At 44.3% G+C, this 23,365-nt stretch overlaps 1 protein-coding gene across 2 annotated transcripts; it reads right to left on the bottom strand.

Moving 5' to 3' along the window:
* Positions 1 to 239: 239 nt before the first annotated feature.
* Positions 240 to 16,609, bottom strand: LOC115083886 (zinc finger protein 501-like). Of its 2 annotated transcripts, none has more exons than XM_029587946.1 (3): positions 16,306 to 16,609; positions 3,107 to 3,214; positions 240 to 1,982 (listed from the first exon to the last, which is right to left on the bottom strand). In XM_029587946.1, exons 2-3 carry the CDS (start codon positions 3,168 to 3,170, stop codon positions 565 to 567), a joined length of 1,482 nt encoding a protein of 493 aa, XP_029443806.1. In that variant the 5' UTR covers positions 3,171 to 3,214; positions 16,306 to 16,609; the 3' UTR covers positions 240 to 564. The 2 variants fall into 2 exon arrangements, with proteins under 2 accessions (XP_029443806.1, XP_029443805.1); XM_029587945.1 differs by having other exon boundaries at positions 241 to 1,985.
* Between the last annotated feature and the right edge of the window lie 6,756 nt (positions 16,610 to 23,365).

Here is a 23,365-nt window from a genome sequence, read left to right on the forward strand (position 1 = left end):
CAGCACAAGGAATTAGAGTATTCAATTGATTTAATTCCTCACTGGATCTTAATGTCAGATATGACAAATTACCCATCTTCATGCTTCAGGTGGTCTGCCACATTTTCATGGTGAACTTAATGGTCTCAATCAATCCAGGGTTCACTTTCTACATTTCAAGGCAATTTATCATCCAGGAGTGTGGGATGCAATCAAAAGCTTTCTTATAGTCAGTTCACGCTATACTGAGGTTTTCACTATTTGTATAACTGGTCATAATGGCTTTATTTGCATCAACAAGCCTTTGGTTCCATATTTATTTATTTAAAGGTTTTTATATACCTATAACCATTTGCACATCGTATCGGTTTACATTGAACATATAATAATGAGAGAGAAATTACATGGAACGATTACCTTTCTTTACTATTTCCAAGATGTTATTACAGTTAATACGATCACATATTCTACTTATATCTATTGCATTGAACAGCTTGTTGATTGTAAGCAGGTAAATTATTGGTAGATAATTTTGGGGAGCATTATTTAGGTCTCCCTTTGGAAAGAGCTGAGTTTTTCTTGTTATTAACCTGTGTGGATTCTTTTGTGCTTTCTAAGGTCAGATGTCCAACTGAAACGTTTATTACATTCAGAACATCTAAATGGTTTCTCCCCAGTGTGTATTCTTTTGTGTCTTCTTAGATCATATTGCAGACTAAACGATTTATCACACTCAGAACACTTAAATGGTTTTTCACCTGTGTGGATTCTTTCATGTTTTTTAAGATCTGATTTCCAAATGAAACATTTATCACATTCAGAACATTTAAAAGGTTTCTCACCCGTGTGTTTTTTTTCATGATTTCTTAGATGAGATGTTTGACTAAAATATATATTGCATTCAGAACACTTAAATGGTTTTTCTCCCGTGTGGATTCTTTCATGCTTTCTAAGACCAGATTTCCAACTGAAACACTTATCACATTCAGAACACTGAAATGGCTTCTCTTTCCTATGGGTCTTTTCATGCTGATGCACATGGCTTTTCCGATTGAAACATTTTTCACATTGAGAACATTTAAATGGTTTCTCCCCAGTGTGGATTCTTTTATGTCTTCTTAGATGAGATTTCCAACTGAAACATTTATCACATTCAGAACATTTAAATGCTTTTTCTTGGGGCAGTGTCTCCAACTGGGTTTGTTTTGTGCCTCCTATGTGGATTGTTTCATGTCTTCTTAGATCAGATTTCAAATGTAAACATTTATCATATTTAGAAGATTTAAGTGGGTTCAGTATTCTGTAACTTTTATTTTGGGATACAAGGCATGATCTATGTGTATAATATTTTTCACATTCAGTATGGTTAAAAGGCTTGTCTTGTCTATGAATTTGTTTATATTCTGTCAGGTCTGCCTTCCTTGTAAAGGTTTCTTCATATTCCGTACATTGAAATCGCCTTTCCCATGAGTGAATTCTTGCATGTCTTTCCTTCTCAGTTCTGATTAAAATGCATTTTTCACACTGAGTACATCTGAATATTTTCTTTTGCTTATGAACTTTGCTATGTGCCATAAGTTCTGCTTTCTGAGATTTTATCTTTTCTTCGGAATCTGAAAATTTTGACTCCATGCTACGATATTGTTGGTTACATGTATGATTTGACTTCTCAGTGAACTTGTTCCCACATTCAGTCTTTTCTTGGTGCTCAATAAAATGAGAGTTTCTGGTGAAGGCTGCCCAAATAGCCGCACTTTCAATTGGGCTCTCCCCTTCACTGAGTCTCTGAGTTTGTACGACATTTGGACAGTAGTTGGAATTTCTCTCTTGTTCAGAACATGCATTTGGTCTCTCTTCTTTTTGTGCTTTTCCTTCACTAATACTTCTTTCACAGTCAACCGAAGTACTTGAGCTGTCTCTGGAGGGGTCTCCGCATGTCCGTTCCTCCCTCTGCTGCCCATTACATATTCTGTGCTTCACAATATTGTTCTTGAATCCATCACCTGCTGGATAAAAATGATAGTATAATCATTAATTTTACAGCTATGGAGAAGGACAGATGTAGGGAAATATCCCAATATGATTATTTAAAGGCCTTTGCTTGGCTAAGGCTCCACGACACATAACAGAATGTGGTGATGCTTGTAGATAGGTAGAGGTGCGCAATGGCACATGAACAGGGGAAAACAGACCCTCTGTGATCTCATTCTGCTAGTTCTCTGCATCTTATTCTCGTCTCCAGTTTCTGCAGAAATTCCCTTCATTCTGATTACAGTCACTACCCAAAAACTCTGGAAGGCCCTGCTGAAGACCTGGGATCCATTCTGGACCTGGTTCGCTGAACCTCGGATCAGTCAGCTTAACTGAATTCTAATGATTTAGGAATAAAATGAAATAAAGTCAGTACTAAGATTCACCCTCTTTGTGCAAGGGTTGAAATAGTCCACAACACACCACAAAAAAAGGTGAACTTTAAAAAGGGAATGTGCGCGCCAAGATCAGGAGATGCGAGCACATGTAGGAGATGCATGTGTCCACCCGATTTTATAAAGTTGGGGGGGGAGTGGGGGGGGAGGGATGTGCGCACATCTTGCATCGGAAAATAAAAAAAATGGGAGTGGTGCGAGTGGGCCACGGGCGTTCCGGGGCGGGGCCAAGAAACGCTCGTGCAAGTCCCTACGCACCCAGGCGCGTGCCCAGGTCCAGTGTCGCATAACTTTACTTCTGCAATGGAGGAGGTGCAAGTTAAAAACAAAAACAGGCACCCTGGAGGGGTTTTTTTTGGGTAACTGAGGGAAGTGCAGGCTAAAGAACCAGGGGGGTGTTGGCAGGACCTGGCTCTATACTGGGAGAACCAGTGAATGAACAGGTCATACTGGTCATGGCGTGGACGCACACCTGTTATAAAATTCCCCTCTTGCGCAGCTGTGAGCACCCACTTGCAAAACTGGGTGCCCACAAAAGCACAGCCAGGCTATTTTATAACGTAGGCATGTACATGCACCTAGGTTATAGAACTGCCGCGGCCCTGGGCTTGCACCGACGCACACACTTATATGTGCTCACGCATGCCCGTTTGAAGGTTACCGTCCCTGTGTGTTTTGTTAGAAAGGAATTTTCGGCTCACCCCTCTTGGTGTCAGCATCCTCCTCGCTTCTCTCTAGCTGGCTGCCCATATGTGGTTCTTTCATTTTCAAGATCTCTGCTGTGGGGTCAGGACTGAAACCTTGGCTACCTGTTAAAAAAATGGGAAAACATCTTCAACCTTTAAACAGTCTGGGGTATTGACTTAAGAAAAGCAGAACTTGGGTAAAAGTGAGAAGATGGGACCGCTGTGAGCTCTGAAAATTTAAGTATCCAGGTAGAAGGAGTTAAGGACCCTCTGTAGCTGTGAAAAGGAACCATGAAAGGGAACACACACAGCTTCCATCAATACAGTCATAATGAAAACTGCTGCGGAAGGAGAAATTCATTCTTACTTTATAATTTCCCTTCCTTCAGTCCAACCAGACCAGTCAAGACACACGACTTATGCCTCTCAACCAGCAGGTGGAGAAAAAGACCAACAGGTTTGCCAACATCACCTCTTATCAGCTCCTGCGCTGACCACAGGGGCGGATTGGCCTATCGGGGGATCGGGCATCCCCCGGTGGGCCGATCGCTCCAGTCACGTGGTCTGCCGTGCGCGGCTGTGACAGAGCCGCGTTCGGCAGACCAAGTGACGTGTCCTGGGCGGCGAATACTCGGGCCGGTCCGACATCGTGAATCTGCCGCTGGCTGACCAATATATCTGCGGCTCAGTTGTGTAGCCAAAGCAGCTGTCAAGTTGAAATCATTGACAGCATATTTCTAGCCACTGTGTGAAGGAAACCATGCAGCGCATCAGTGATAAAGGCCAAGCCAGTCTCTAAGCACTCTGCCTCCTTGTCCAAAAGTGCTTCCTCAAGAGTCTCCCACCAGAATCTACTGCACCCAGCACGGACACGCTCACGCTAACACTGCTACGCGCAGCTGCCCTGAAAGCTAGGAACTAAAAACTTTTTTAAAATCCTCTTGAGATGACTTTCCATCTTCCGATCTGAAGAGTCTTTACGATCTCCACAGCCTTCAGCTGGGATGGTGGTCTTTTAGGGACTACCAACACTTTCAGCAGCAAAGCAAACCCTAGGTTACTCAGTATCTCATTGATGAAGCTAGAGATAGAGACTCAGGCGCTTACTACAAAACAATCATAGCTCACTGCTGAAATTCAACAGTTGTAATCAAAGGCCGAGGACCTTGAGACTTGGTTACAACAAAACAACCTGAGGTTTGTCTGGCTCATGGAAACAATTCCAATTCCAATTTCACTTTGCTTTAGGACTAGCTGCTTCATGAGTTAGGCCGGTTTGAGAAGGCACACAGGCTGAGAAACTGTGCTAAGTCAAATGGAAAATTGTGACTCATCATTGCAAAGCTATTAAAATGTGCACACAAATTTGATATTCTGTAGGCTTATTCACAAACATTGAAGCATGAGGGTAATCAAATATTAATATTTCACGATTACTCCAATCTGGTTTTGTAGAAGAGAAAATAATTCGCTTCAGTTTAGCTCAACATTGCTCAAAAAGTAAAGTTCTATCATAATAGGAATTTAAAAATCATAGACAATGTTCAGGAGGCAAAGGCATTTGTGGATACACTTCAGAGTGGCTGATAGACAGATGAATCCTTGTCTCAATAATCATGGATGAGATGTTATCTATACAGCAGTGGTTTTCTAGTTAATGTATGCTATACTTGTGCTTTTTATATTGATGGAAGAGCTTTGGGGGAGGCACCTGACTGTGCCAGTGTCTGATCTCTTTGCCCATCTGTGGGCTGTTTTCTTGCTGGAATTTCGAATTCCAGTAGAAGGATTTTATGGGTTTGAATAAGTGTGTGTGGGGGAGAGGGGGAGTGTTTAAGGGAGAATGGGGTATGTAATGTTTTCAATGGTGTGTGTGTGTGTGGCTTAGGTGCATAAGTTTGCAGATAGGTGACAGAGTTAAGTTACAAATGTAATGGACTGGCAGTCCTGGCTGGGAGGCCACCAATGAGAACACTTGCTGCGGATTATCACTTTTGAAATATTTGAACCTTAGTTGGTTTAAAAATGTTTGATAGTATCAGCAGGGCTGGTGGCAAGGGTATTAGGCGCCACCCTAGGTGAACATTCTGCCTTGCACCCACCCTGCCCCCGCTGCTCACGGCCCGCCGAATCTCTAATACTATTGATTATGAGTGGGATGGGCTCCGCTCGCGGCCCCGCATGGCTGCTCTTCACAGCCCCCTAATGGCTGGCACCCTAGGCGACTGCCTAGTTCGCCTACTGGGACGCGCCAGCCCAGAGTATCAAATATGTATCGTGGAATATTGCAGGCTTGGTTTCCCTGATAAAATGAACAAAAATGCTTCAGTCTCTATGTTGGGCATAAAGCCCAAACAGCTTGTAGTCAAAGAGGCACATCTTTCTGAAACTGAGAATCAGAAGCTCATTAGGGAATGGGTGGGACAATGTTACTATGCTCCAGCCCAAAACCGGAAGGCTGGGGGTGGCAATACTGTTCTCTAAACAAATACAATTTGAGCTGAGATAAAAGATCTGGCTGGGAGGTACAAATATTATTGGGTAAATTCTTTGGTAAAGAAATTAGTTTTTGTAATGTTTATGTACCCATTCCTTTTATACAAATTTACTGAATATTTTACATGCCCATATGAAAGGCCCTTTAATCATGACAGGGGATTTCAATCAAGCAGGTGACCTCTGTTACAACAGATCTTCTAATACTAGGGTGCCCAGGCTAGGGAATAATAATTTCTTTGTAAATCACTACAAATACATAATCCTTAGTACATATTTCACTCAGAGAATGCAACTACTAGGGAAGAAATACTGAGATTCCCATTTTATACCAAAAAACACACAGTCAGGCACAGATAGATAAGAATGCACCCACATTTTATTAGCAGAGTTTTCCTGACAATAAACAGAATCTAAAGTTTGCATTTTTAACCATTTTCCTGTTTAATTATTCTAGAATAAGCAGGTGAAGCTAACAATCGGGCTGATACAGTGCAGTGCGCTCCGATGGAGTGCACTGTTAACCCGCCATTGGACGCGCATTTTCGATGCACTAGCATTACCCCTTATTCAGTAAAGGGCAGAAAACGCGCGTCCAATCTCCCGAACCTAATAACGCCCACAACATGCAAATGCATGTTGACGGCCCTATTAGGTATTCCCGCGCGATTCAGAAAACAAAATGTGCAGCCAAGCCGCACATTTTGCTTTCAGAAATTAGCGCCTACCCAAAAGGTAGGCGCTAATTTCTTCGGGCACCGGAAAAGTGCACAGAAAAGCAGTAAAAACTGCTTTTCTGTGCATCCTCAGACTTAATATCATGGTGATATTAAGTCGGAGGTCCCAAAAGCTTCCAAAAGTAAAAAAAAAAAAAAAATTTGAAGTTGGCCCGCGGCTGTCGGGTCGAAAACCGGACGCTCAATTTTGCCGACGTCCGGTTTCCAAGCCCATGGCTGTCAGCGGGCTCGAGAACCGACGCCGGCAAAATTGAGCGTCAGCTGTCAAACCCGCTGACAGCCGCCGCTCTGGTCCATAAGAAAGCGCTAGGGACGCGCTAGTGTCCCTAGCGCCTCCTTTTGCCTGTTTTTACCACCGGGCCTCATTTGAATAGAGAATCGCCCGCTCTCCTGCGGACTTTACTGTATCGGCCCGCATGTAACTAAACACAGCAGAAGCTGTACGTCTCCTCTTTCACTAAACAAAAGCCACACTGTATAAATGTTATTCTGTGAGTTTAATAAATTGTACAGTCTTCATCTTACTTTATAGGTGTAAAAATTATCTTGTTCCTCAATTGTTTTTTGGAAGGGACTCTGTCATTAGTCTCTCTAGATGCTGTCCATTAATTTTCCCTTCTTTCCTGGACAACATTTGAAAAAATGCCATTCTAAGCTTAAAGGGGCGGATTTTAAGAGCCCTGCTCGCGTAAATCCACCCGGATTTACGCAGGGCTTGCGCGCCGGTGCACCTATTTTACATAGGCCTGCCGGCGCGCGCAAAGCCCCGGGACTCGCATAAGTCCCGGGGTTTTCCGAGGGGGGCGTGTCGGGGGCGGGGCCGATCGGCGCTGCGTTTTCGGGGCATGTCGGCGGCGTTTCGGGGGCTGGCCCGGGGGCGTGGTTTCGGCCCGGGGCGGTCCGGGGGCGTGGCCGCGCCCTCCAGAACCGCCCCCGGGTTGCATCTAGGCGCGCCAGCGGCCCGCTGGCGCACGGGGATTTACTTCTCCCTCTGGGAGGTGTAAATTCCCCAACAAAGGTAGGGGGGGGGTTAGGTAGAGGAAGGGAGGGGAAGGCGATAGCGAATTCCCTCCGAAGCCGCTCCGATTTCGGAGCGGCCTCGGAGGGAACGGAGGTAGGCTGTGCGGCTCGGCGCGCGCCGGCTACACGAAATCGGTAGCCTTGCGCGCGCCGATCCAGGATTTTAGCGGCTACGCGCGTATCTACTAAAATCCAGCGTACTTTTGTTTGTGCCTGATGCGCCTACAAAAGTACGCGAGGGCGCCCTTTTTGAAAATCTACCCCAAAGTGAATACATGCAGGGAACACAAATCAGAAGCCTAACTCAAAATCTTGCATTCCTATTGCCTCAAATAAATCTCCAGACTAATTAGCTAAATTGTAATGTACAAATGGGCCAACCCTTAGTGGATCCCTTCATCTACTAGGCTCTTAGTTGGTATATAGCTTAATCCTTAGTGGATCCCTGCACCTCCCAGGCTCTGTAACCAAGTACAAACAATTTATAGACTATTCTACACCACCCTTTCCAATAACTCCACTGGTTCCGGGCTATTACGTAAAATAGGAATTCACCCAAAATTTATTAACAAAGCTTACTATCTAAAGTTGCTATTCCCCATCTAAGATTTATATGACATGAAGTTTAGCTGCTTCAGAAGTCTGGCCAAATTGAAGACTTTAACAGGGCATAATCGCTGTGCAGCCAGGACCCCCTGCAATGTCATGTGCTCCCAGCACTTCACACCGAACAGCAGGATCTTCTTGATTTAGACTTCTATGCTGATGGTTTTACATGCAGTCATCATAGGCAGAGTTTAGCTGGTCTTCATCAGTATCTGGCTCCTAAGTGGCTGATGTCTAGTGAAAGGCCACTTTCATTAGCCAGTTCACAGACATCTGAATACTTGGCCTTCCAGATATCTCAGTGGGATTCTTTTCCTGAGCGGGGAGTAGACATACTCCTAGTGATTATCATACTTGGGACCATTCTTTTATACCAACTTTCTCTGTCCTTCAAGATATGTCTTGGATTACAAACGAGGAAGAGCATTGCTCAGAAACATTCCTTTTTTGTTGCAAGAAAGACAATTTTATCTTGTTGGACTAGCTCTTTTTTTATAACATGTTTTTTTATTAGAGGAGGGAACAATATGAAATTCACCAATATGCAACTTACTACAATAAAGATATAAATGTAAAAGTTTGTACAAGAATTAACAAGCCCGAGAGCCAACCAAAAGGCCCGCAAGCAAATGCAAAGGTAGCGGCAACATAAATGTACTTATTGAGAGGTCCCTAATCTCTTTTATCAACAATTTTTATTTTTGTTCCACACTCATTTGACCCCATTCATACTCATGCGTACTTCACATTCAAAGTGCTGAACAGATAACCAAATAATACAATTAGTCATAGCGCTAATTTAAAAGGAAAGAATAAATCAAGTGCTCTTACAACGTACGTAGAACTTTGGACCAGAGAAGCAAATAGTTTCGCTGCTTTAACAACACAGCTGGATGTCCACTAAAGTTTTTCTGATACAATCGTTCCATAGAGAAATGGTTTCTCATTTCCGCCTTCCATATGTCTAAATTAGACAAGGTATCAGCATTCCAGGAGTCAAAGCTAAGCTGTTCATTTTGGGCCCTCCTATTGTAACTTTTTGGCATCACCAAAATAATAAAAATATAGCATTTTGCCCGACCATGTAAGGGTAACCTGTGGTATCTGGTGCAGATATCTATAACACCTTTCCAAAAAGCACTGTATTTGGGAAAGCCCGTTAACATATGGCACAGGTCACCTGGTGCAGTATCGCATTTCAGGCAAGCATCTGAAGCCCAGAGTTTCATTCTGGCACCCTTGGTTCTGGTTATATTTACCCGGTGGAGAATTTTGAATTGTATTTCCCATAAATTGGCCACTTTTAAATGGTGGTAAAGAACAGAAAATGCAGTCCAAAGATCATCAGCAACAAGCTGCTGCCCTATATCTGCACTCCAGTGCTCTGCTAAATGCGATAGGACAGGTAAAGGAGAACTAGCATTAATTTGGGATATCCAGAAGTGCAATTTATTGAATTTAGGTGTAGTGTTGAAAAATTTTTCTTCTGGATCAGAAAACGCAATAGTTGCAAAACTCTCCCTCCCCATTGAAGAGCAGTAATGCCTAGATTGGAGGTAAGCAAAAAAAATCCGAAATAGAAATGTCCCAATCTTCCTTTAATTGCGCAAAGGATTGAAAAATCATAGTATCTGGCTGTACAAACTGCCCAATACAATAAAAAACAACCCTTTACTTTCCATTCTTGAAACATTTTATAATCTCTACCGCTAGGAAAGGGAGAAATAAAAGGGGATCATTTATTTAAAAATCTCCACCATTTCCAAGCTTTATGGAGCGCTTTAAACCAGAACTTCCAACAGTGAGGTCCCAGTTTTATCAGCTGGGAACAACGTAATACATTGACAGGTTCCCATGGTGATGTCAACTCAGACAAGAGATGGCCAGGATCAAACTTGTCATGCATGGAAGCCAAATCATAAGAAACATAAGAACATAAGAAAATGCCATACTGGGTCAGACCAAGGGTCCATCAAGCCCAGCATCCTGCTTCCAACAGTGGCCAATCCAGGCCACAAGAACCTGGCAAGTACCAAAAATCCTGTATGTGCCACAGTAAGGCTGCAACATTATAATACCTGAGGTCCGGGAGACCTGCCCACCTAACCGTTTATTAAAACAGAAAAATTTATAGGTAATATGAGCAGGCTTCCCCTTCCATATAAAAGTAAGGACAGAAGATCAGAAAGACTTGACCTCCTTCACTTTAACTCATAAAAGGGAGCATCTGAAGGACATACAAGACTTTAGGCAAAATTACCATTTTAATCACAGTGCATCTACCAAGAAAAGATAATGGATAGTCCGCTCATTTATTTAAAAGTTACTTACAATCAGATAGTACTCTAAGCATGTTATGTTGATACAGCTCTGGTGCTGTGCGAGTAAGATGTATTCCTAAATATTTCAGTCCCCCCAAATTCCACTTAAAGGGAAAAAGAGCTTGCCAGGTTATTTGTAAGGATGAGAAGAGTGGAAATGCTTCAGATTTTCCATAACTGATTTTTAAACCTGAAAAAGACCCAAAGGTTTGTAGAGCTGCCGCAATGAAGGGCCCACTGTGTTTGGGGTTGCCCATAAATAACAGCACATCATCTACAAACAAACTGAGCTTCAACTCCCATCGGCCAATCCGTATACCTCTAAATTCCCCCATCTCTCGTAACAAAATGGCCAATGGTTCAAGCATCAACACATAAAGCAGGGGAGATAGAGGACATCCTTGTTGTGTGCCACGCAGGAAGGGAAAAGAACAGGACAAAGATCTATTAACTAAAATTTGGGCCACAGGGCCTGCATAAAGTAGACACACCCAAGTAATAAAACTACATGGAAAGTCAAAATGCTCCAGAACATACCATAGGTAAGACCAACCCACCCAATCAAAGGCTTTTACCGAGTCAAGACTCAAAAGAAGCCCCGCAGGGTTGGCAGCAGGGGCATCATGAATAGCTATCAAGGCTTTCAGAATGCTTGCAGTGGATTTACGGCCTTTAATGAAACCAAATTGGTCAACCCCCACCAGCGACTGGACTACATTATTCAGACGTTTAATCGCAAGCAATTTAATATCCCGATTAAGTAGTGATATGGGGCGGTAAGAATCTGGAAATTATGGATCTTTACCTGGTTCACAGAGAAGGATGATTGTGGCTAAATTATGGACTAGTGTGAAGGCCCCTTGATCACGAGCAGCTGAAAATATGACTCGTAAGGAGGCCGCAATATTTGAGTTCAGTAATTTATACATCTCAGACCCAAAACTGTCAGGCCCTGGTGCCTTGCTCAGCTGCAGTGACTAGATAGCTTTTTGAATCTCTACAATTTGTACAGGGGATTCCAGCAGAAGTTTTTGATCGACAGACAATTTAGGCAATTGAATGGCTTCAAAAAACTTTGCTTGGGCTTCCAAATCTGCGGACTCCCCAGTGTATAGGGCCTGAAAAAAGGCAGTTAGCGACCGCAAAATACCTTCTGTATCAGTATCCGCTCCATGGAAACATTCTTTAATTTGGTAAACAGTCGCCGTGGTGCAGGCAGTTTTAGAAGATTTGCTAACAGTTTCCCAGACTTATTACCCATTGAAAAATTTTAAACTTAAAATAAAACAAATTAATTTGGGTTTGATTGGTCAGGACGTCATTCAATTCTTTTTTCACTGCTGATAGTTTGGTTTATGATCTGCAATCAAAGTATGCACATGAAGCCTCTTAAGCTCTGCCAGCTGTTTATTTAAGAATAGTATCCTGGCATTGCGATGTTTATACAGCTCGGCACTATAAGAAATAATATGGCCCCGAAGGGCCGCCTTGGCTGCATTCCAAAAACTTAGCGGATCTACGGCAGCAGTGAGATTTTCAGCTTTTTTTTTTTTCCTGTTTTAGTATCAGTAAACTCTATAGCAAGTAATAGTAAAGCATGATCTGAGTAAGGGACTTCGCAGATTTCACAGCTCTGAGTCCTATCAAACCAGTGTTCGGATATTAAAAAATAGTCTAGACTTGAATAAACATGGTGTACATGAGAATAAAAGGAAAAAAGTCTGAGTCATTAGCATGCAGAAATCTCCACGTGTCAACTAAGCCCATTTCTATATGATCCTGATTTCTTTTTGGTGGCTTGGGCGGATTACAGTCAACTAGAGGGTTGTCCATAATATTGAAATCGCCCCCCATAACACAGAAACAGTCATCCCATTGAAGAAGTTTAGCTACCAGAGTTGAGAAAAAAAACCATAAGAACATAAGAAATTGCCATGCGGGTCAGACCAAGGGTCCATCAAGCCCAGCATGGGAATACGCATTAGGGGCATATACGTTGACAAGCATAGTTTTTTTTCCCCAGTGTGCCCAATACGAAGATATAATGTCGATTGATATCTGAGAATTGTTTTTCAAAAGTAAAAGATACGTTTTTATGTAGGAGAATTGCCACGCCTCACTGTCTAACTGAGAAGGAGAAGAAGTAGCCAACTACCCACCCAGTCTCTGCATAATTTCCTATGTTCAGAATCAACTAGACGGGTTTCTTGGAGGAAAACAATGTCAGAGCCGCTTTTCCTCAGATCTGTTAAAATTTTCTTTCGCTTAATTGGTGAGTGCAGGCCATCCACAATCAAAGACCTTAAGTGCACATTTGCTATCATAAACAAAGTGAGAGGTAAGATGCCCAGTTAATGAACAAAAATGCATAACAGCGGGGGTCGTCCCCCCCTGCTAGACCCAGTGACAAAAACAATGGTCCACAGTTCAGCAGACCAGTGTCCAAATAGGCCAATACACTATAGAGCACTATAACCATCAGAAAGAATTTAAATGCAAACACACACACACACATGCATTCACGCTCACACCCTTCTTTTCCAAATATTGCGACTCTTAATTTCCAAACAGGGATTCCATGTCCCCGGGCTGTGGTGTAGAAGAGCCCTGGAGCACCGAAGTCGTTCCCTCATCAGTGCTCTTCATCCCTCCACACGGTCGATCCTGGAGACCTCCCGACATCCACGAAGAATAAAGATCCAAATCAATTAACTTGGTGAAACGGTGCCAAAAGCCAAACCCTTGTGGTTAAGGGATAAGAAGTAAGTAAACGTGTGCAGCAGGTTTTTCGCCGGTCAACTTGAGTGCATGGCAAAGTTCCGTTGATGCGATGAAATCAATGTTTGCAGACTAAACACAGTCAGTCAATCGCCCAACTGAGACAAATACTTTTTCGCTTCTGAAGCAGTATTGATAAGCTTGGATTCTCCATTATGAAATGTTCTTATTCTCACCGGAAACTGGAGAGTGAATCTAATGCCACGCTTACAGAGCTGTGTGCAATTTGATGCTAGCTCTTTCCTTCCTGCCATAACTTTTGCCTAGTCAGGGAAAATCAAGGGGTTTTGTTTTTTTTTAATTTTCATATAACAGTTCCTTGTGCGTGCAGTAAGCAGCTAATAACCATTCTTTATCAGTAAAATTCAGATATTTTATGATAATCTGCCGCGGTTTTTGCTCCGGTGATCCCGCCGGGCCTACTCTATGTGCCCGCTCCACCAAAATTGCACGATCCCTTGAGCTCACCTCGAGAGCATTCGGCAGCCAGGATTCACAAAATGACAACAGCTCTTCCCATCTGTAATTTCTCAGAAACTCCACAATGCGCAGGTTGTTTCGCCTGCTCCGATTTTCCAAATTATCTAGCTTGCCAGGGGTGGCCTTATGTTGGGCTTTGAGATCTGCAATCGCTGCAGTAACTGTGTCAAGATGCAATTCATGTTTCACCACGTTCTCAAAAGTTTCCCATGTAGACGATCTGGAGTTCTCAAACTGATCCTTGAGATCGTCCATAGAAGCTTGCAGTTTCAACAACTGATCGCTTATTGCCTCGGAGGCCACTGTAGAAACATCCCTGATCGCAGCCTCGGTCAGCCCCTCCGCGGGTTGTGACAACTCGGGTGCCGTATTTTTTTCCTTGAGCGAAGGCCCTGATTTTTCTGCTCCGATTCTCTTTCGTCAGGTCGACATTTCGTCTGTCAGTCGGTAAACAAAATTGTCCATAAATGTTGTAGTGTGCCTTTTTGCACTTTGTAGAGGTTGATGTACGAGTTTGGGTTAAATAATTTAAGGTTCTTCGTGGATGCCAAGGGATCGAGTGGAATCTGCTTCCTACCCGACTGATATCATCACCGGAAGCTCCCATCTTGTTGGACTGGTTCTGAGAGGCCAACTGTTAATCAGTGGAAGTTGCGTATTCATAAACTTTTCATTTTTCAACATCTTACAGTCAAAAGTCTGACTTCCAAACAACATATATATTTTTTAGAAATTTGGCATGATTATATTCTCGCTTTGTCTCCGCAGGCGAGGAGTTTATTGTTTAATTCATGAAACTGGATGATGTAGTTGATAATGCTGCGTGCACATTTGAGTTTCAGGATTTATTTTGGTGGGGGGGGGGGGGGGGGGGGAGGGAAGGGATCTGTACAAGGTGTGTTTTTGATGGCTGTTTATATGAGTTGCTTGCTGTTTTTTATGGACAAATCAATAAAGAAGAGTTTTAAAAAAAACAGTAACGCAGTAAGATAAGTGTACGCGAGATTGAAGACCGTCTGTAATGCGGTTTTGGAAGCAAAGACTGAAGAACATGTCAGGAAGCCGTCTTTACTTTTTGGGTTCCTTCTTTCTCCTCGGCGGGCCTGAAATAGGAGGCTGATGGGCCCCGCCTCTGGCTTAAATCAGATCTGTCTTATCCGTTAAATGAATGTGTTTAATAAAACCTTATTACATGCTTCTCATCAGTCAGACAGCAAAGCATGGTACAGGATATTATATAATCCCATCCACCCCCACCCGAGGACCCACCCCAAATCCCCAATTCATGTCTAATGCAAATACATCCTAAAACCCATTCCTTAACCACCTCCGCTCATTTCAGCATAAAATATTCCAGCCATGTTTCCATTCTCTCTCCTTCCGTGCTCGTCTCCATCCATCTCTCTCTCATCTTTCTTCTCTCTGTTTTACCTCTCTCCTTCCCATATCTCACCCCCTGTAAGCCTGCAACCCTCCCTCTTCCTGTCTTGTGCTCTTATCTCCCTTTCTCTGATCCTTTTCCCCACACTTCCCAACTCTCCATATCCCTGTCTCTGGCTCCCCCCTCCAACATTTCTCTCTCTGAATTGTTTCCACTACACCTCTCCTAGCCCTCCATTTCCCATTCTTCCTACCTCTTCCTTACATACCTCTCAACCCTCAATCTTCTTCTCTTTGAGTCTTTGCCCTTCACCTTCTAAGTTCTCCATTTCATTTCTGTCTCTTCCCTGCATCTCTCCCAGCTTCCATTTCCCTTTCTCTCTATTAATTTCACCTCCCCCTACCCCACCAACCAGCTTTCCCCATCCCTTCTCTTGATCTCTCTTCCCAGCCCCCATCTCCACTCTTTGCTTTCTCCTTCTTTGCCTCTCCCCCATGGCAGCTGGAGGGCAGCAACAGAGCAACCACAAGCCTGGGAGTAGGAGAGGCAGCCAGCGGAGGTCCTGAAGCAGATCCAGCGGGCACCACAGAGGGCAATGAAAGTGCTGCTCCTCCTGTCTGTCCCAGTTGCTTCCTCTTTCTCCATAGCTGCTGCTCCTCTTCCTCCTACCTCTGTGTAAGCTTCATTTCCAATCAGGAAGCTCTTGGGATAGGGAGAGAGGACAGAGAGAAGCAGACAGATGTGGGCAACCTTACTGTCCCTGCCCAGTGCCTGCTGTCCCTGCCTCAGCTCTGCGGGCAGCTGCCTCTCCTGCTCTCTCGTGCTAGGGACGACAGCCTTGGGCTCCCCTCTCCTGTGCTGCAGCAGTCACGCTGAACATCTCCAGATCAGAACATGGCAGCTGATGAGGAGCCCAGGCTCTCCCACTCCAGGCTATTGCTTGCTGGGACACGAGTGGGTGCTTGCTTTCTGCAGTGCTGGGGCTCCCCCTGTCCTCCGTTATGGTGGTCTGGCTGTGAACCCTCTGACAGGCTTCCAAGTATTTCTGGTTGAGAACAACTAAATAAGGGCTTGCAGTTACAATTAAGCAAGGTTTTCAGGATTTCCACAATGAATGTGCATGAGGTAGATTTGCATGCACAGCCATAATTGTATGCAAATCTATCTTATGCATATTCAGAATGTGGGTGTGGAGTCTGCTAGGACAGAGACAGTCCGTACGCTTCCCCCTCCTGCTATTCTCTGCGAATCTCGGGGTGACCAGGACTCATCCCTGCCCAGATATGCAGATATTTGCACGGTGAGGTGAGGTGGGGAGGTTGGAAGAATTGCACAAAGAAATTTTTCATTTAAGTGCTGGTGCCCTGTGAACAAGAGAACAGAAGATTTTCTTACCTATGCAGAAGCCAGAGCAGACGTTTCCTTCCTGTTTTCCCTCTGAATTCTGCAGTTACTGGGATGGATTCAGGCTGAAGATTTCCCCTCTTTCACATCAGATGCAGAGAAAGATGAATAAGACAGGAGGAGGCAGGGCTGAGTCCTGAAGGTCTCAGATATTTAAGTCCTTTCTCTCCCCCTCTGCAGATCTTGGGGCTGGGGCTTGCATTGATTTCCAGTACCAGGGAGGCAGAAAGGTCCTATTTTCATTCTGAATGTTTTCTGAGCTTTGCAGCTGTCGGGCATGCGCAAAGCTCTCCAGCAGCGGTAAGGCTAGAGGGCGAAGGTGGGACAGCCCGCCTCCTTAAGGTGGAACTGCAGAGATAATGTAATCAGAGGGGCATGACGTTAGAAGCTCTAATGGTCCCCCCAGCCAGTCGGGTTTTAGGTATCCACAATTGATTATGCATGAGCTAAATTTGCATGTACTACCTCCAAAGCATGCAAATTTTCTCTCATGCATATTCATTGTGGATATCCTGAAAACCCGACTGACTGGAGGTCCTCCAGAACAGGTTTGGGAAAGGAATTGGGAGAACTGTCTGAGAGGTTGTTGTGAGAGTGTGAAGGAGAGTTTTGGGACTGATTTTCTGGGACAGAGGTTATGTGGTTATTTTCTCACAGGCCGATACAGAAAAACCCGCGGGAGAGCCGGCGAACGCCTGCTCTCCCTACGCATGCCCAGGCCACTCTCCTGGGCACGTGATTCAGTAAAAAAAATGAGGGCCCGCGGTAAAAGGAGGCGCTAGGGACACTAGCGCGTCCCTAGCGCCTCCTTTTTGACAGAAGAGGCGGCTGTCAGCGGGTTTGACAGCCGATGCTCAATTTTTCCGGCGTCGGTTCGCAAGCCTGCTGGCAGCCAGGGGTTCGAAAAACGGACGCCGGCAAAATTGAGCGTCTGTCTTCCAACCTGCGGGCCGTGGGCAGATTTTAAATTTTTTTTTTAAATTTTTTTTTACTTTTGGGGCCTCCGACTTAATATTGCTACGATATTAAGTCGGAGGGTGTACAGAAAAGCAGTTTTTTCTGCTTTTCTGTACACTTTCCCGGTGCCGGCCGAAATTAAAATATGCGGCTTGGCTGCACATTTTAATTTCTGTATCGAGTGGGAATAACTAATAGGGCCATCAACATGCATTGCATGTTGCGGGCACTATTAGTTTCGGGGGGGGGGGTTGGCCATGTGTTTTCGACGTGCTATTACCCCTTACTCTATAAGGGGTAAAAATAGCGCGTTGAAAAACGCGCGGCCAAATGCGGGCTAACAGTGCGCTCCACCGGAGCATGTTAGGGTGGTTAAGTGTCTGGAGGCCAATGTAATAAGCCTCTCGAATCCTAGCACAGGTTTTAACTCATGTTATAGTGGGCTTTTTTCATGCTGAAATAATTCTGGTATGTAATGGAGTTTTTTGCATGTGTTAAAACATGGGTTGAAACCACACTAGGATTAGGGTAATACATTTATTGGGGGTGGGGAGGGGCTCACACTAAAGGTGGGATTGCTTTGCCTCCACTCTTTTACTGCAGGAAATTTTTTTTTTTTAAATATATTTATTTCTGAAATTTTTCATACAACAAGCATGAATTTCAACAAGATAAGGCATATAAGATAAAGTCATTCATGGAGAAAGGACATTTAAACAAGAAGACATTTAAGCAAGAAGAGCAGTGATGGAACCTAACGTGGTAAAACTTGAAATGTGACATTAACATATCATGTCTCCATCCAGCGACTGCATTATAAATAAACAAATAAACAGTTTTGCCTTGTAGTCGTGTGTCCTCTCACCTATTTACCCCACCTTCCCCCCTCCCCCCCCAGCGCTGATCTAATCGGCCAATAATGTTATACTCCTATAGAGGCATATGTGCACGATAGTAATAATATTGAGTATGAACAGTCATCAATGGTCTGTGAGAAGTCTATAACTTGTAGGTGCCAGGATCGTTAATCCATAGTGAAACCATAGTGAAATATTCCCGTTCTATCGGGAAGCTGACGGGTGGTTTCGTTCAGGCTGTCAATAGAAACAACAACCCCATAGCCAAAGGTTGAGTAGGCGGACTAAGGAGAATCACCGGTCGGAGAAGTAGACATTAGGCCGCAGTCCATGTGAGATCTGAAAAGGTAACTCACTGTTAGGTCCAGAATTTTACTTCGAGCTCTAGAATTGAGGGAAAGCAGATAAGGTTTCCAGACGTCGAGGAATATGTCATACCTTTTGGCTGAAGAAGAGGTTTTCGCCAAGAGCTGTTCATAAACAATAAGTTTATGTAGTTTCAGTCTCCATTGGATGAATGTCGGAGGTTCCTTGGGAAGCCACTGTGCTAAAATCGTTTGGTTGGCCAACAGAAGAGCTTTACTCAGGAAAGTGCGGTGTGTGTGATGGTGAATCCCTGGTACAGTTTCTCTGATAAGGGATAATAGGCATAATTTAATTTATGATCCATGGGCAAGCTCCATGCCAAAAGGCGTCCTAGGTAGCCCAAAATTTTGACCCCAAATCGTTGAATGACAGCACAGTCCCAAAAGTTATGGCGGAAGTTGGCAACCTCCGCCGCACATTTCAAACAGGACGCGGAAGTCGTCAGTTTCCATTTAAAGGCCACATTTGGAGCAATATAGATTCTATGTAACAATTTATAGCATGTCTCTCGCAACTGCACATTCTCCACACTGTGTGCGATGGCTTTAAAGCAGCCTGCCAGTTGAGATACAGATATTGGACTTGCCAAGTCTTGTGTCCACATATTCGCCAATTTCAGTAGTTTGTCCGAAGTTTCCAGAGGGAGCAATATTTTCACCATAGAGGCGCAAGTCACTTGTTGCTGCTGGGTGAGAAGAACTTGTTTAGACTTTCCTGATCAAAGACCGTTGTTGGGTGGCCTTCCCAGGTTTGCAGAAAGTGTCTAATTTGAAGGTAAGCAAAGAGACTCCTGTGTGAGATCCCAAAGGTCGCTCGCAGGTCCGTAAATGAGCACATTTGACTTCCCGAAGAGTCCAGCAATTGAGAAACATGAGTAAGACCGGCGTCCCTTCAGTGAGTAAATGCTGAGTTCTCCCAACTAGGAGAAAAGATGGGGAGTCCCACAATAGTTGCATAAGCTAATGTCCGCCAGGAAACATGGAGTTGCAAGCAGATTCGTTTCCATGCCAAACAGCAGGCTGCAAAATATGGGAAAGTGCAAATGTGGGCAGGGAGCGAGGAGCCCAGGGCTACTAATAAATTGCCCAGGTCCAATGTCTTACACCAATCCCTAAGTAAGTCTCTCGGTGTTAAAGCTGCTGTAGGTCCTAGCCAGTCCCGGATATGGCACAGCAGGTGAGCTGCATTGTAGCGATGGATATTAGGACAAGTCAGACCCCCATCGACGACGGGGCGCATTAGCGTGGCTAGTCCAATCCTTGCTTTTTTATTGCACCATATGCATCTCCTGAGTACTGCTTGCAGCTCTACTATGTGCTGTTTGTGGATCCAGGCTGGTAGCATCTGCATGACATAAAGCCATTTTGGCAGTTCTATCATTTTAAAAAGCTGTATTCTCCCACATAGGGTTAAAGGTAGGCTCGCCCAATCCTGTAGTCTCCGTTTTGTCCCATTTAACAGTGGGGTAAAGTTAACAGTATAGATATTGCCTATATCTTTCGGAATGTGGATACCCAGATACCTCATCGTAGAGGTAACCCACCGTAGTGGGAATACTCCAGGCCAGCTCATGTGTACCTGGCCAGTAATGTCTATAGCCTCAGATTTGTCTATATTCATTTTTAAACCAGAAAATGTGCCAAATTGGGCTTGTAAGGATAGTACATTCATCAATGAAGGAACTGGGTCTACCACAAAAATGAGCACATTATCAGCAAAGGCTGCAATCTTGAACATGGTGTTATTGCCCACCCTTAGACCCTTTACCCCTTCATTTTCATTTATGACTCTTAAAAGGGGATTTAAGAATAGAATATAGAGCAAAGGAGAGAGAGGACAGCCTTGTCTAACACCTCTACATTTCTCAAAGAGGGCAGAGAGCAGGCCATTGGCTACAATAATGGAGCAGGGATACTGATAAAGTTTCATGATGTTCTGGAGTATAGGCCCTTGGAATCCAAATCTTTGCAATACAGAGAACAGGTAGTCCCAAGCTAATCGATCTAAAGCTTTCTCTGCATCAAACCCAACTGCTAGGGCTGGGATATTGCGGAACTTGCAATGTGTCATGGCTACCTAAAGACTAAGAATGTGCTGACTCGCCTTCCTGCCTTGCACAAATCCTACCTGACTGTATGATATTAAATGGGGGAGAATCCCACTCATCCTGGTACCAAGTATTCGAGCATATAATTTAACATCATAGTTCAATAATGATATTGGGCGATAAGAGGCAGGGCTAAGCGGGTCTTTGCCACTTTTGGGGAGAACAGTGATGTACGCTGTGATGGCTTTCTTGGGGAACCCCTCTTGGGATACTGCTGAAAAATAGAGTGGCAAAGGTTCCCCAATTTCACTCTTTAAAAGTTTAGAATAGTCTGCATTTAAACCATCAGGGCCTGGAGCTTTGTGAGATTGACTAGAACCAATACCCTCCCAAATTTCCCGTGTAGTCATTGGAGCATTTAAAAAAGCTAGTTGCTCTGTGGTAAGTGTGGGTAGTGACAAATTGCGAAAGAAACTGTGTTCTGCTGAGGCGACTGGGGGCGGAGATTCAGCAGTATATAGTTGTTCATAAAACAGCCAGAACAATTTGCATATTTGTTGACCGGAAGTATGCTGTTGTCCTTGACTATCCTTAAGTGCAGGAATAAATGCAGTGCCCCTCTGCGCTCGAACTTGATTCGCTAGAAGTTTGCCCATTTTATTACCAAATCTGTATAATTTATGAGAATAATATAATATATCCTGTTGTGTTCGACGATGAATATAGCAATTTAAAGTATGCAATAAATCCCTATAATCTTGCTTAGATTGGGTGGTGGGGTGTGCTATGAGTCTGCCTATAGCTTTCCGAACTTCCTTCCCCAAGTCTATAATCTGTTTGCTAGCTAATTTCTTCTGCCGTATGACGTATGCAGTAATCTCCCCCCTTAACGTGGCCTTGCTCGCAGCCCAAAAAAGGATCGGATTGTCCTGATGTTGGGAATTATGTTGAGTACGGTATATTCCTTCCATTTGTCTGTGATATAGGCCTGAAAGCCTTTATCTGCAAAAAGGTGTGCTGGAAAGCGCCAGCTAGGCTGCAACCGCTTGGGACCCCCTAGCCCCGCATCGACCCCAGATCATAGCGTGGTCGGAGCATTCTTCGGGCCCTATCTCTGCTGATCCGATCTTATTGAAGCATCGTGGGGATACGAATAAGTAATCTATTCGGGACATTGAGACGTGGGCTCGAGCAACGTGTGTGTAATCTTTGGTTTCTGGATGTAAAACCCTCCATGGATCCACTACTTGTAGTTGATGGCAAAGATACGGTAGGCCCCCCTGAGCTTCGCAGTTCTCTGACGGGGACCTGCATGGGAGCGATCTAGGCTTGGGTCCATTACTTGGATAAAATTGCCTGCTATGAATAATAAACCTTTTCTATGTAGTGTAACGGTTTGCACCAAATCGGTAAAGAAACCGTGTTGGTAATTATTTGGAGCGTATACGCTGCATAAGGTGACTTCCGTGCCAAATAATTTCCCCGACACTAAGATATACCTGCCTTCGATATCAGAGATCACTTGTGCTTCCTCAAAAACAGTGTTTTTCCCAATCAATATGGCTACGCCTGCTTTTCTGTTTAAAGCAGGAGAGTACTAAACCTTCTCCACCCGGTCTCTTGTTAGCTTTTTGCTTTCTGCAGCGGATAAGTGAGTGTCTTGCAAATATGCTATTTTTGCATGGTGCCGTCGCAGGGATTGTAAGATTTTCCCTTGTTTCACCGGGGACCCCAGACCTGCCCCATTCCGGGATACACATCTAAGTTTTTCAGCCATACTTTCTTATGGGAGGTGTTAATAACCAACCAGGGGTTATTCCCGTGCTCATCTGTGAGGCACATCCCCCTCCCCCCCCCCCACCCCCCCACCCCCAGCCTAGGGGTGCTACCCTGTCTGGTAATTTCTGATCCTCAAGCCTGCATTTGTAATTGTATAACAAGAGCAAGTACAAATAGAACACCATACAATGCCTCTGTGAATAAACCCCAGCGCACCCCCAGATCCCTACCCTCCCCTTTGAACCTCCCCTCCCCAACTGAACCCCGTGCAAGTACCAAACTCCTCCATAAAAAGGAGGTAACAGACCACCTGAGTTTTTCCCTCTGGCTCCCCCACCATTCCTTGTGATTTATAGCGGGTTAACACACAAGAGAATACAGCATGGTCAATGTCCAGAACCTTACGGTTAGCAAGATAAAACATATCATAACTGGGAAACATCTCTAACTCATTGTAGCAATGAATAATGAAGAAGACTCCACTGACCGCTCCAAGTAGAATCATCTGAGATCCACAGTGTCGTGGATAAACTGCTTCACTGCTTCCACAGATTCAAAACTATGCCAGGTCCCTTTAAACTCCAAGCGGAGCCTGGCTGGGATATTGGAGTGCGAACCTCATTTTTCTATTGAAAAAACTTCTGCACATATGGGAGAAAATTCCCTGCGTTTGGCGGATACTGCCGCAGAGTAAGCTTGAAAAATCCTTATTCTGCTGCCCTCGTACTTCAGCGCAGAGCAGCGCCTGTACGCTTGCATAATGGCAGTTTTATGACAAAAATTCAGGAATTTGGCTATTACAACCCTGGGCTTTGTGGCCTCCTGATTTCGGGTCCCCAGTCTGTGCCCCCTTTCAACTCCTACACTGCCCTCCAGCTCCCCTAATCCCAGCTCTGGTAAAAGCCATGTTTCCAGGGTTTTGGCTAGTTCCCTCTCCGGGACGGATTCTGGGATCCCCACAAACCTGATGTTGTTCCTCCTTGACCTATTTTCCAAATCTTCCACTTTGCTTTCCAGGGTGGTGACTTGTTTTTGCAAGGTGTCT

This window comes from Rhinatrema bivittatum, chromosome 2, assembly GCF_901001135.1.
Source record: "Rhinatrema bivittatum chromosome 2, aRhiBiv1.1, whole genome shotgun sequence".
Taxonomy (NCBI): Eukaryota; Metazoa; Chordata; class Amphibia; order Gymnophiona; family Rhinatrematidae; genus Rhinatrema; species Rhinatrema bivittatum.

What these genes read in the sequence shown, in the direction of transcription:
- LOC115083886 (XM_029587945.1), bottom strand. Translation starts at nt 3,170, where the DNA reads ATGAAAGAACCACATATGGGCAGCCAGCTAGAGAGAAGCGAGGAGGAT. An exon ending in GGATGCTGACACCAAGAGGG is followed by an intron (nt 1,986 to 3,106) that starts GTGAGCCGAAAA and finishes ATTTTTATCCAG; the next exon opens with CAGGTGATGGATTCAAGAAC.